Source organism: Pelophylax lessonae (assembly GCF_965119305.1).
Source record: "Pelophylax lessonae genome assembly, chromosome: 10".
Taxonomy (NCBI): domain Eukaryota; kingdom Metazoa; phylum Chordata; class Amphibia; order Anura; family Ranidae; genus Pelophylax; species Pelophylax lessonae.
In genome coordinates, this window is record NC_138777.1 from 89,080,429 (window position 1) to 89,095,482 (window position 15,054).

Genomic DNA, 15,054 nt, shown 5'->3' on the forward strand with positions numbered 1-15,054 from the left:
GCCATTATAAGAAATCTAATAATAATGTAGGTGGGAGTGTGATAGAAAGTGGATTATTCTATCACAGTTAGTGACTTCTTGTACTGTTGCCACTAGAATATATTTCATATTGATTCAAAAGTAGATGATAGATTTACAAATTAGTATGTGGATTCGACATGTCAATCCAGTTTGTGTTTACAAAAAAGGACATTGTTCAAGGAGAAAAGCCATGTTAAATTATTTGGTTGCATTTTTTTTATTCTTATACCTCCCGTTATATATTCGTTTACCTCCCAGGTCAAGATGAATTAGTGTAGTGCATCATTAGTAATGTGACAGCTAACAAACATTGTAAATCATATTACACAGTTATACATTGTATTTTGAATTTAGAATACAACATTTAAATAAATAAAAGGTAATAACCTCAAGAGGGAGGCCCAAGATAAAAAATGAAGGTGAACCAATTAGTCTTTGTAAATAAATACGCAACTCATAGAGATACTCCCCTATGCACCATCACAGGCAGATAGTACTGCTCTTGCTTGTTCTCTTACTGCAAATTTTCAACAATAAAGTAGGCAGCACCAAAAATCCAAGCACATTTAGACCCCATTCGCATCTGAGCATTTTGTAGCTTGAAGCTCCTAGATGCTCAACAAGCAAAATCCCATTCATTTCAATAGCCCAAGTGCACATCTTAGTGTTTTGTTGCCTGTAGCTAAATTCCTGTCATTTAAAAAAGTACATGAGCTTCTTTCAGACAGATTGGAGTATCTTTGGCCCCATAGACTTTAATGGGAGTGGCTAAAAATGCACAACATGAGTATTTTACAAGTGTTAGGTCACATGTTTTCTGGGCAAACAGCAGCTCTCCACCCCTATGTTCTTCCCCCTAGTGATTTCTGTTGGCTAACACAAAACACCTGAAGCCTAAAAATACACATGCCAAATGTTTCTAATACACTTCTAAAATGCTCTAATACGCTTGCAAAACTCTCAAATGAAGGCACCTGAAAATTGCTCTGCTCTAGTCTGAATGCAGTTTAAAGTGCATCTGTGCCCAGATTACGGACAGTAAATCATTTAAAAACTCTTTTCTTAGCAAGACTTCACTGACCTCTCTAGCTGCTTGTACTGTAAACTAATACATCCTCAAATATCCTCAGAGAGCACAACGGTGACTCTGGAGTTGGTTTCAATCTAATTTATAACAGCGTTGAAAAGCCTGCTGTGTGTTTAGATTACAGGGCTGACAGGCTGCCAAGATTCTTTAACAATTAAAAGTAATAAGAAAAGAGCTTAGTCTTTAGTCACATTGCCAAATTGGCCATGGTGCTGCAAGTGTACCGTGGATATCTGAGACCAGGAACCTAGGTGTTTGTGGACAGCCGCAGCCAAGAAGCCTGTACAAGTCAATGGCTGGCTGACAGGAGTCGGGGTTACATGCGGTTAGGGACTGATGATCAGTCTATCTGCATTCAGGAACAACCATCTGTCCTTAACATCATGTAATTGCTTACTGTGCAGATACATGCAGATTAATGCCTACAAAAGCGGACAGCTGAAGCTCCTGTTAGCCTGTCATTGACTTGTAGAGGCTTCCTGGCTGTGGCAGTTCGCAAACACCTAGACTCCTAAGTGCCGGTTCACACTGCCGCGACCACTAAAGTCGCCTCATAAGGGGCGACTTCTAGCGCGACTTTTAGCGCGACTTCGGCACGACTTGTGAATTATTTTACGCGACTTATATGATAGACTACTTTGTATTTGGCCAATCAGAATATGATGTGTTGTGACCTAATTTCCCTTTCCTGTTTTTTTTTTTTTGCTGGCATTTGTCGGGCATTTTTTGGGCGTCTTTGGAGGCAGGCATGTCTTTTTTGGATTTAGTGTCTGGGGGGTCTAAAAAGTGTACCTGTGAAGTTTCAGCTCTGTAGCATGTCCAGAACCCCAAAAAAATATAATTTTTCTTATAATTATTAATACAGCAGTGTGGTGGCTTCTCTACACCTTGCATTTTTTCTTGCAGGTATTTATCGGGCATTTTTGGAGGCAGACATGACTTTTTTTGGATTTAGTGTATGGGGGGGTCTAAAAAGTGTACCTGTGAAGTTTCAGCTCTGTAGCATGTCCAGAACCAGAAAAAAATATATAATTTTTTCTTATAATTATTAATACAGCAGTGTGGCGGCTTCTCTATACCTTGCATTTTTTTTTGCTGGCATTTATCGGGCAGTTTTTGGGCATCTTTGGAGTCATGCCTGCCTCCAAAGATGCCCAAAAAATGCCCGATAAATGCCAGCAAAAAAAAAATGCAAGGTGTAGAGAAGCCGCCACACTGCTGTATTAATAATTATAAGAAAAATTATATTTTTTGGGGGGTTCTGGACATGCTACAGATCTGAAACTTCACAGGTACACGTTTTAGACCCCCCCAGACACTAAATCCAAAAAAAGTAATGCCTGCCTCCAAAAATGCCCGATAAATGCCTGCAAGAAAAAATGCAAGGTGTAGAGAAGCCGCCATACTGCTGTATTAATAATTATAAGAAAAATGATATTTTTTTTGGGGTTCTGGACATGCTACAGAGCTGAAACTTCACAGGTACACTTTTTAGACCCCCTAGTCACTAAATCCAAAAAAAGTCATGCCTGCCTCCAAAAATGCCCGATAAATGCCTGCAAGAAAAACGGCCAGGTGTAGAGAAGCCATATTCATGTGCTACTAAAAATTATAAGAAAAATTATCTTTTTTTCTTGTTCAGGACCATTTTTATGGAAAGTCGGATCACAAGTTGCTTCAATTAAGATAAGGAGGCGACTCCCATTGCAGTATATGGGACAAGTCGGATCACAAGTCGCCTTAAAGTAGTACAGGACCCTTTTCTGAAGTCGGAGCGACTTCAGTAGTGCCAATTAAGAAGGCACTGATTGATTAACATTGCTTTTGTTATGTCAAGCGACTTGAGGGCACACAAGTCGCCTCACAAGTCGAGCTAGTGTGAATGGGCTCTAAGAGAGAATATCCAGAGTATGCTTGCTACACTATCACCAATTTTGGTGTGTGAAGGAGGCCTTAGATATCGCTGCCTCTTGTAGTCTTCAAGATAAATTTCTCCAAAATGGCTATAGCAAAGGTGAATGATGGCTTGTTTTAAAATGCTCTAAAGGGTTGTTCAGAATATGAATATACTTAATGCGCATACTATGAACAAAGGCACACAAATTTTACAGACTTCAAGCCTGGAGCAGAAAACCAAAAAGAGCAGAGCCCATTCTATGTAAACAAAAGTTTTGGCTTCATTAACATGACACTGAGGCCCATACAGAATGAATGAGCCATTTTTTTGTTAAGCTAGAGCCACCTGGATCTGCGTGAAGGCAATCTATGTTACTGAATAGGGGCGCAGCCACATATTCTAATTTGAAAAGCATCCCAGGACCACATACCCACCCCTGGACACCGATCAAATTGAGATGTGCAGCAGTGTCTCCATTCAGTAACAGTCTGCCTGCTTGCAGCTCCAGTAGCAAAATCAAACAGCCTATTTTTAACATAAGGGGATCACTGCCTGTGTGAATAAAGCCAAAGGAAGTAAACTCTGTTTTAAAGAGGTCAAAATACAGCCACTATGGCCACAAGTTATTTAATGTAATTTGTTTACTCACCCTGGTGCCACTGCAGGTGGAATAACAAGGATGAAGCGAAGTTTAGCTTGCTGTAGAGCTTGCCCCATATGTGTCAGCATATGGACCATTTCCCTGAGAGAATAATACAGAACACATATTAGGAAAATCATCTCCATCTAAAATGGTAAACATGATGTACTAAGGTCATACCTCTGACAGCACTTTTTCAGTATATATCCCCTTGTATAGCAAGGAAATTATTATTCATAATAGTATGAAAATTTGTAAATAAATACTAATCAAGGTGTGAGGTACATAAGGCCCCTTTCACACTTGTGCAACCTAAAAGTCGTGCGATTTTTCTGTCATTTTTTGACGCAGTTTTGACTGGACTTGAAGCAATGCCTATGAACCTCAAAATGCATCAAAGTTGAACCAAAGTAGTGTAGGGACTACTTTGAAGTCACACAGATATAGACTGTACTCATTGGAAATCATGGAGTATGACTTGTCTTGGGACTTTGTAGTCCCAAGTCGCAGGACAAGTCCCACAAGTGTGAAAGGGGCATAAGTGTGCAGGAATATTACACAGAAAAAATCTGACTCAATCACAGCTGTTTTTCTCTTTGGTGGATATTTTCTGAATATCATGCCTTCTGTAAAGACTCAATGCACAAACCTGCATAATGCACTTTATGAATCTGGGCATGTAAACAGAACTGTTTAACTTCTGCTATTACAACATGGTCAGTGTTGCTCTAATGGTTTTTATGATAAAAGCAATGTAAAAATGAATTCATAAAGATTACTGAACTGGTTATCATAATACCTGGTATATTTTAGATGGTGGAAAGCAATGGCAATAGAATTAAGGCTAATACTGTATATATCTTATTTGCTCACATATGATAAATAATAAAATGAATACCTTCCCATATGCAAGTCATAAGCTCCCTCAGTAATGCATACCTGCCTGACATTAAAAAAAAAAAAATAAGTAGCAGGACAGCGGATATTGGCCACCACTCTGTATTTAGACTGGGCAAATATCTCAATAAGAATTTGCCACACTCTTCAGCATATGGAATATTGACGTATACAGTTCTCCACTTCATTAACGTTTCTTCATTAAAACAGAAGAACTTAGCTAGCTCAGATATAGTACAACAATTAAAAAAAACTAACTCTACATATAACAATAACTGTCCTTTCTTTAAAACCAGAACTTGTAACACATTTAGGAGGATGACATTACACCAAATTTTATATAATATACTGTATGATCCAAGCACTACCCATAGTCCTTCTTTGTCTCTCTGCGGACTATGCTGACAAAGTTTATTTGAACTGCCAAACTGGCATGGACAAGACTATCTCTGCTCACTCTATCCGAATGTAGTAGGGTATAGGGTTCCCTGATATAGCACTATACAAAGCTATATCAGTATATCAGCACTATATAAGCCCTGCATCTGTGGCTGCAGATTGAACAATAGTCCTACCCAGTGGATTTGGCTGCTCTCCCCTGGGTACCAATTAAACATTGCAGATCCTTAAAAGGACAACCTACTATAGGAGTTACGATAGCAATCATCCAGCAAACTTTTTCTTAGAAGTGGTTGTCCCCCTAACCTTCCCTTTGGACACCAGTGATACAAAACCCAGAGCTCCTTCAGGAGTTTAAATAAACACTTTGTAAATCTAGTGCAGCTGACCCATCCAAGTGTGTACATTAAACAACTTACCAGAGGTAGATGCAACAGCAGACTGTGTAATCTTACACAACATTCTTTGAGTTCTTGTGCAGCGTATTAACTGCATCATTTCAAGCTCTCTATTCCAGATCCAGGCATTTACACCAGACCCTTTAACCCCTTTGAAAGATTATGCAACGATGGCAAATACTGTATGTAACCCACACCTTGTCCTCTACCTACAAGCATTTAACCCCCCCCCCCCCACACACACACACTCTACCATCCATCAGAAAGTGGAATTCTGATTTACAAGTTTCCCTTACGAAAGCTCAAATTGATAGAGCCATTTGTTAGGCCCACAAGTTCATGGCTGTCAATCGCTTTCAAGAGAAGGAATACAAGCTTCTGCCAGGGTGGTACAGGGTTCTGGTGCTGCTTAACAGAACTTGTCCTCAAGTCTCGGAGATCTGCTGGAGGTGTAAACCTAGGTCATTCCTACATATTTACTGGTACTTCCCTAAGTTCTGTACAGGAGTCAAGAATGTAGTTTACCGATTGACATTGGTGAACTTAGGCACAGACCCTATCAGCTACTCGTTACATGTGAAAAAGGTTTCACTGCACTGCTACAGGAATTCACTGACAGTCTATATGTCGAATGTGGCCAGGGCTTACATTCCAGACCTTTGGAAGAAAAGCTTCCTGCCAACCCTTAGACACTGTTATGCCAGACTGAATGAAATAAGATCCATGGAGAGCTTGACAACCACAATGAACAACAGGGAAGATCTAGAGATACCTGGCTCCTGCGAAATTATATCTGCTCATCTCAATGCTTAGACATCAGGTCTCTGACCTTAACTGTCCAGGCATACTCATTATAATGCCCAGATGAAACTTGACCTAGGATATTCTTGAACATGGCAGGTATGGTTTGGGGGTGGAAAGATGCAGCCGGAGGGAAATTCTCCCTACCTACCCCTATCACCTCTTACCTTCCTCCCCCCCGCCCTTTTTTTTCTTTTTATCCTTTCTTTTATGTACTGGTAATGTGATTACCTTTGATCCTGACAGTTGTCGAGATCCCTGCCCCTTGATTTTCCCAGTATCTTCTCCCATGTTTCTGGGGAAATATGAAAAAGTTGTATATTGTGTTGATTTTACAAATCCGACTGATATCCTGTCGTTTTTTCTTGTTTTTTTTTACATGCATTTTTGATTAGTGCATGTAGCACCTACAGTGCATCTGGAAAGAATTCACAGCGCTTCACTTTTTCCACATTTTGGTATGTTAAGGCCTTTTTCCAAAATGGATTAAATTCATTATTTTACTCAAAATTCTACAAACAATACCCCATAATGACAACATAAAATAAATGTGTTTGAAATCTTTGCAAATTTATTAAAAATAAAAAACAAAAAAAAAATCAAATGTACATAAGTATTCACAGCCTTTGCTCAAAACTTTGTTGGAGCACCTTTAGCACCAATAACAGCCTCAAGGATTTTTGAGTATGATGCTACAAACTTGGCACACCTATTTTTGGTCAGGTTTCCCCATTCTTCTTTGCAGAACCTCTCAAGCTCCATCAGGTTGGATGGGAAGCGTTGGTGCAAAGCCATTTTCAGATCTCTCCAGAGATATTTAATCGGGTTCAAGTCTTAGCTCTGGCTGGGCAACTCAAGGACATTCACAGCGTGGTTTCATAGCCATTCCTGTGTCTTCTTGGCTGTGTGCTTAGGGTCGCTGTCCTGTTGGAAGGTAAATGTTTGCTCCAGCCTGAGGTCCAGCACGCTCTGGAGCAGGTTTTCATCAAGGATGTCTCTGCACATGGCTGCATTCATCTTTCCCTCGATCCTGACCAGTCTCCCAGTTCCTGACACTGAAAAACATCAGTGCAGCATGATGTTGCCACCACCATGCTTCACTGTATGGATGGTATTGGCCAGGTGATGAGCGGTGCCTGGTTTCCTCCAGACATGGTGCTTGCCATTGAGGCCAAAGTGTTCAATAATTGTTTAATTAGACCAGCAAATTTTGTTTCTCATGGTCAGAGTCCTTCAGGTGCCTCTTGGCAAACTCCAGGTGGGGTGTCATGTGCCTTTTACTAAGGAGTGGCTTCTGTCTGGCCACTGTAACATACAGGCCTGATTGGTGGAGTGCTGCAGAGATGGTTGTTCTTCTGGAAGTTTCTCCTCTCTCCACAGAGAAACGTTGACCAAGGCCCTTCTCCCTCGATCGCTCAATTTGGCTGGGCGGCCTGCTTTAGGAAGAGTCATGGTGGTTCCAAACTTCTTCCATTTGTGGATGATGGAGGCCACTTTGCTCATTGCTGCAGAAATTTTTCAGTACCCCTTCCCCAGATATGTGCCTTTATACAATCCTGTCTTGGAGGTCTAAAGACAATTCTTGGACTTCATGGCTTGGTTTGTGCTCTGATATGCATAGTTAGCTGTGGAACCTTAAATAGACAGGGGTGAACCTTTCCAAATCATATCCAATCAACTGAATTTACAACATTTTTTTTTTATAAATTTGCAAAGATTTTAAACACACTTCTTTCACGTTGTCATTATGTGGTATTGTTTGTAGAATTTTGAGAAAAATAATGAATTTAATCCATTTTTTAATAAGGCTGTAACATAACAAAATGTGGAAAAAGTGAAGAGCTGTGAATACTTTACAGATGCACTGTATTTCTGTATTTGTAAAGACAAAAAAAAGCCTGTTTCAAAAAAAAAAAAATTAAAAGCATGAACTTGTGTTTTTTTAATCTGTACCTTTCCCTGCAAATCATATTTATGATTTCTCTTTTCAATCAGCAGTAACAATAAAGAAATAACAATGGAGCTCTGAGCAAATTTTCGTGAAACAGGGATGCTTTTTTTTTCAACATGATAGTTAATGGTATGCTCTGTTTTTATTTTTTTTTAATCGCTGGCTTACTGGGGAAATTGTTAACATTTTCGCATGCACAGTAAAAAACAGCTTTCTTTTGCTGAGAAATTACTTTGAACCCCCAAATATTATGAATTTTCTGAAAGCAAAGGCTCTGGAGAATAAAAAAGTGATTGTTCCAATTTTTGATGTTACACAATATTTGATATTCCTCCACACAAAATGATAATAAATAAAGTCTCTTTTTTATATATATCATGTGCAAAGTCTCTTAAAATGTTCTCCACTGATTTGGATATATTTGTGATTTTAAAGGATCACCACCACACACATCCTTCACCCTGGTGCTCAATGGGGGGAGTGGCAACTCACCAGATCGTATGGCCCTCCTACTCTCATAGGATGGGCTGCAAGGCACAACACACAGATCTCCTCCGACCAAATAGCCGCAAAACGATCGTGTCTCTCCCTGCGGGGATTTCTTTCTCCTCACAATGATTCACCCATTCACCGTATTTGCAAAAAGGTAAAAGAGAGGGGGACACCCACTAGTGTAATATTGTTTGAAATCCACACGTTTATTCACAAAAAATCCAAATCAAATGTACTCACAAACATAGCGAAAAAACAAGCCTCCAATCAATTGCAAACTCATGCAAGGAAGTCTCACGGTTATACCACTTGGCACTGCAAGGCTGGCTCACCCTCTCCACGCTGATGCACCAAGCTGCGCTGCCCTCCGTGGTAACCCCGATCACTTCCGGTCGCCGTAAGGTTCACTCCCTGACATGTTTCGTCATATCCGACTTGTTCACAGGGGCGTGAACCTTACGGCACGGCGCTGCATTTAAATAAAGCGGAATGCTGACAACTCAGAACAACGTCATACAGGACAGCCCATATATGCTAATTCCCAGGGTTATTAACACATCCGGTAGCATAAACAGGCACTCCCATTTATGCTAATTCCCAGGATCGTACTACATTGATCATATAGTGTGCATATATTAAATCGGTGCCCTCAAGGGTGGATTCGTCAACCCACCACCCATTTTATTTTGGATTCTAACCTCAGGATAAACCACAGTATATAATTTTCACCTTTTACAGGGTCAAGCCTACGGTATTAACCCTCTTAGGTCGATACCAGCACCGTGTCTGCATTCCTTTACTACAACATTAGCATATAGCCAAACACAGAGAAAAAAACAAAACAATCAATAAAATAATCAATAAAATAATATAATCAGAGTTTAAAATCCAATTAAATACATATGTGGACACAATCATAAAATTAATAAAATTTCAATTAATATCGCTCCATATTGGAATTATACAAACAGACAAAGACAAACCATCAAAAGGTCAAAGAGTAGATGGTGTAAATTCCATGGCATAAATATATGAAATATCAATAGACGATAAGTAAAACTGGGACATTAAATATACCACTATCTCCCATTAAAAATTGATAAAAGAATGAGGATAAAAAATATATATAAATATACTATCCATAAAATTACAGGTCACTAATGAAACAGTTTAGGTCTAGGTCGATGTTCAAACCTTTGGGGTCCAGGGCCTGGGTGAGGAAAATCCACTTGGTTTCACATTTAGACAATTCCCTCACCCAGTTTGCCCCCCTCCATGAGGGAGTAACCCTTTCTATGCCCCAAAAGTGTAAACTACAGGGATCCTGGTTATGGTATCTTCTGAAATGTTCAGAGACACTGTGATCTTTAAAACCGGTTAAAATATTCGTAATGTGCTCCCCTGCACGTTTCTTTACTGTACGTTTTGTACGACCAATATAGATCCGATTGCACGGGCACATCAGACCATACACAACATGAGTTGTATCACATGTGATAAGATTTTGGATTTTAAAATGTTTGTCAATTGCTGGTACATAAAACTCACTCCTCTTCTTTAAATTTGTTCCAGTGAAAAAACAAGCACGACAGTGCCCGCAAGTATGGAAACCCTTCCTATTCGGGGAAAAAAGACACATTGGGAGGGTCTAAGATTTTCCTGATTACCCGGTCTCCAAAGTTAGGTGCCTTGGGGTAAATGAAAGAGGGGTTGGCTGGTATTACAGGACCTAGTGTACGGTCTTTCAATAAAAGCGGCCAGTGTTTCTTAAAGATGGCTTCTACATTTTTGTAGTCGCTAGAATAATCTGAAAGAAAACTCCATTCTTTTTTATTGTCCAAGTCTTTGCTTTTTGGTTGCAAACATTCTGCCCTAGGTTGGTCCAAAATCCTCTTAATTTCATGGTCTAGACTTTCCTCATTATAACCTTTCTGCAGGAATCTCTCTTTGATTATTCCTGATTGGGTTATAAAATCATGATCGAATGTGCAATTTCTCCAGACCCTCATGAACTGGCCCCTCGGTATGTTTTTTAACCACGTTGGGTGGTGGCCACTCATGATGGACAAATAACTGTTCCGATCGGTCTGCTTGAAAAAAACTTTTGTCGCAAAACCATTCATATGTCTGAAAATTGTTACATCTAAAAATTGGATAGTGTCTTGATCCCAATGGAACTCCAACCGGATATTGTTGTGGTTTGAGTTCAAATGGGTCATAAAAGATAAAAGGGATTCCTCTGAACCTTCCCAAATAAACAAAATATCGTCAATAAAACGTTTATAAAACCGCAATTCTGCTTTATGTTGATTAAAAATATATTTGTCCTCCCACTCGGCCATAAAAATGTTTGCTAGGCTGGGGGCAAATTTAGCCCCCATAGCCACGCCGGTCTTTTGGCTATAAAAACAATTGTTAAACCAAAAGTAATTGTGGGAGAGACAAAAATCAAGAGACCTCTGGATAAATCGTTTTTGTGCAAACGGAATTTCATCTCTCCTGCATAAAGCCCAATTAAGGGCAAGCAGGGCATCATCATGCTGGATGATGGTATAGAGAGAGGACACGTCGGCCGTCACTAGAAAGGCCGGCGTGCCCTCACTCAAAGACACATCACCCAACATGATCAACAAGTCCTTTGTGTCCTTCAAAAAAGCTTTTGTGTTCACCACACTAGGCTGTAGGAATTTATCTAGGTATTGGCCTAATCTGGCAGATACGGATCCAATACCGTTAACTATCGGACGTGCTGGGGGGCAGTTAACATCCTTATGTATCTTAGGCAGTGTGTAGATTGTTGGAATCCTACACACGCTCGGTGTTAAATATCTTTTCTCCTTTTTCGTAAGAGCATACGTCCTATACCCAAAATCTACCAAACTCTTCAATTCTTCATCGAATTTGGCAGTGGGGTCAGACGGTAACTTGGTGTATGTATTTGTATCCCCAAGCATATTGGAGAGCTGTTGGTGGTAAAAACTTTTATCTAACACCACCACACAGCCTCCCTTGTCCGCTGGCCTTATAATAATTTCTTTCCTCTGTTCTAAGGACTCAAGGCCCTCGATAATGTGTCTGCACCTGTTTTGGGCTTTTTTATTTGGAGCAAGCTCCTGCAGATCCTCCAATACCGAGTTGTTAAATACCTCCACATAATGATTGTGGTTGACCTTAGGATTCATAATGGACTTGTTTTTGAGGCCACTGTTTATCATACCCCCTCCATTCACATTGGTTCTTGATGTGATTGGATTGTTTAGAAAGTGCTTTTTCAAGGTGAGCTTCCTAATGTATTTGAGGGTATCTATATAAACATTAAATTTATTCATAGGACGTTGGGGTGCGCACTTCAACCCTTGGTCTAGAATGTGTAATTCCTTGGGTGTAAGTTCCACTTTGCTTAGGTTGAAGATGCCCTGGTTTACCTCTCCCTTCTCCTTTTTCTTGAGTTGGGCCCTTCTTCCTGATCGGACACCTCTTCTTGTGTGTGATTTACCTCTGACCTTCCTAGACCTCCCTGATGGGGATTCACATAAGGGCGGTGCCTCCCCCGCCCCCTCCCTCTCCCTAAAAAAGGACCCCCTCTTGATGATTGACCAGAGGGTGCTCCATACTGTGCAAGGGGCTGGTAATAGTTATTGTGCTCAAAATTAGGGTTGGGATTGGGGTAGGGGTTATTATATGAGTATCCTACTCCCCCAGTTTTGCCTCTTCCCCTTCTGTTTCCGGAACCCCTCAAAGATTTACCTCTTTGTGGGACCGTAGTCCATTGTTGATTTCCAATGTATTCAGAGTGCTGGTTCCCCGTGTTCTGCCTCCAATTCGGGGTGCCATCCCTTGATTCCCATTGATTTTTTGGAGGTGTCCTCAGTGGGGCATTCCTAATAGGTGTATCTGGAGAGTCAGTTACTAACTCCACATTGCCTAAATCTATATCCTGGGTCTCTAGTGTTGAATTATTAGCCATGTCAACCTGCCATTTATATATGATCTTACTATCAAAATCTCTCTTATCTCTATTATACTTTTTGACCTTTTTCTTTTGGGTGTCTTTGTCTATTTTATCTAACTTCTTTTGGGTAGCTTCATTAAAATCTTTAAGATCATTAGTACCCACAGCGTTATCTATTTTTTCTTTCAAGTCCTTGATCTTATTGTTAATAAGCTCCATTTTCCTCTTTTTACGTTTCAAAAGCAAGGTTTGTAAGTCCAGGCCGGTCTGGTGAAAAAAATCCACCCATTCTTTGGTTGATTCGGCATCATCCAGACCGTCCTGGGGGGCCACGTCCCATCTTAAGCCCCTACTCACAATGCCTTCCTTTAAGTACATTTCAATTGTGGAGATATCCCATCAGGCTCTTACTTGCTTTTCTAAAGCTAAAGATAAGGACTTCAATAAAATAGATAAGTCCTCATCCACTGGTGGTTCCGCACTCAGTTTGAAAACTTCTTTTAAGTCTAGTTTCCTAGATTTGAGGAATTGAATCACCTCCATGGCAGCAAGGGTAAATGAAAAAACTATGGAAAAATATATAAAATAAATATCGACAATTGATATATAAATTATATCCCCTGCGCACAAGCTAAATCGTTGAATGAGTCCGATTACAGACCTACCGCAGCTACTTCAGAGTTATTAACTTATTTACATGTTAAAAAATTACCAGAAACAGTCACAAAAACGAACCAAAAACTAGTAACAGTAGCGCAGATAGAAAATTGATATTCCTCCACACAAAATGATAATAAATAAAGTCTCTTTTTTATATATATCATGTGCAAAGTCTCTTAAAATGTTCTCCACTGATTTGGATATATTCGTGATTTTAAAGGATCACCACCACACACATCCTTCACCCTGGTGCTCATATAATAACCCCTACCCCAATCCCAACCCTAATTTTGAGCACAATAACTATTACCAGCCCCTTGCACAGTATGGAGCACCCTCTGGTCAATCATCAAGAGGGGGTCCTTTTTTAGGGAGAGGGAGGGGGCGGGGAAGGCACCGCCCTTATGTGAATACCCATCAGGGAGGTCTAGGAAGGTCAGAGGTAAATCACACACAAGAAGAGGTGTCCGATCAGGAAGAAGGGCCCAACTCAAGAAAAAGGAGAAGGGAGAGGTAAACCAGGGCATCTTCAACCTAAGCAAAGTGGAACTTACACCCAAGGAATTACACATTCTAGACCAAGGGTTGAAGTGCGCACCCCAACGTCCTATGAATAAATTTAATGTTTATATAGATACCCACAAATACATTAGGAAGCTCACCTTGAAAAAGCACTTTCTAAACAATCCAATCACATCAAGAACCAATGTGAATGGAGGGGGTATGATAAACAGTGGCCTCAAAAACAAGTCCATTATGAATCCTAAGGTCAACCACAATCATTATGTGGAGGTATTTAAAAACTCGGTATTGGAGGATCTGCAGGAGCTCGCTCCAAATAAAAAAGCCCAAAACAGGTGCAGACACATTATCGAGGGCCTTGAGTCCTTAGAACAGAGGAAAGAAATTATTATAAGGCCAGCGGACAAGGGAGGCTGTGTGGTGGTGTTAGATAAAAGTTTTTACCACCAACAGCTCTCCAATATGCTTGGGGATACAAATACATACACCAAGTTACCGTCTGACCCCACTGCCAAATTCGATGAAGAATTGAAGAGTTTGGTAGATTTTGGGTATAGGGCGTATGCTCTTACGAAAAAGGAGAAAAGATATTTAACACCGAGCGTGTGTAGGATTCCAACAATCTACACACTGCCTAAGATACATAAGGATGTTAACTGCCCCCCAGCACGTCCGATAGTTAACGGTATTGGATCCGTATCTGCCAGATTAGGCCAATACCTAGATAAATTCCTACAGCCTAGTGTGGTGAACACAAAAGCTTTTTTGAAGGACACAAAGGACTTGTTGATCATGTTGGGTGATGTGTCTTTGAGTGAGGGCACGTCGGCCTTTCTAGTGACGGCCGACGTGTCCTCTCTCTATACCATCATCCAGCATGATGATGCCCTGCTTGCCCTTAATTGGGCTTTATGCAGGAGAGATGAAATTCCGTTTGCACAAAAACGATTTATCCAGAAGTCTCTTGATTTTTGTCTCTCCCACAATTACTTTTGGTTTAACAATTGTTTTTATAGCCAAAAGACCGGCGTGGCTATGGGGGCTAAATTTGCCCCCAGCCTAGCAAACATTTTTATGGCCGAGTGGGAGGACAAATATATTTTTAATCAACATAAAGCAGAATTGCGGTTTTATAAACATTTTATTGACGATATTTTGTTTATTTGGGAAGGTTCAGAGGAATCCCTTTTATCTTTTATGACCCATTTGAACTCAAACCACAACAATATCCGGTTGGAGTTCCATTGGGATCAAGACACTATCCAATTTTTAGATGTAACAATTTTCAGACATATGAATGGTTTTGCGACAAAAGTTTTTTTCAAGCAGACCGATCG

The 15,054-nt window shown here is 40.2% G+C and overlaps 1 protein-coding gene across 1 annotated transcript in view; it reads right to left on the reverse strand.

Moving 5' to 3' along the window:
* Window positions 1-15,054, reverse strand: part of CHID1 (chitinase domain containing 1) — a 1,130,290-nt gene that overhangs the window by 848,167 nt on the left and 267,069 nt on the right. Inside the window, exon 8 of the mRNA XM_082269929.1 lies at window positions 3,655-3,747. Coding sequence (XP_082126055.1) covers window positions 3,655-3,747 — 93 coding nt within the window. The remainder of the gene's footprint in view (window positions 1-3,654; window positions 3,748-15,054) is intronic.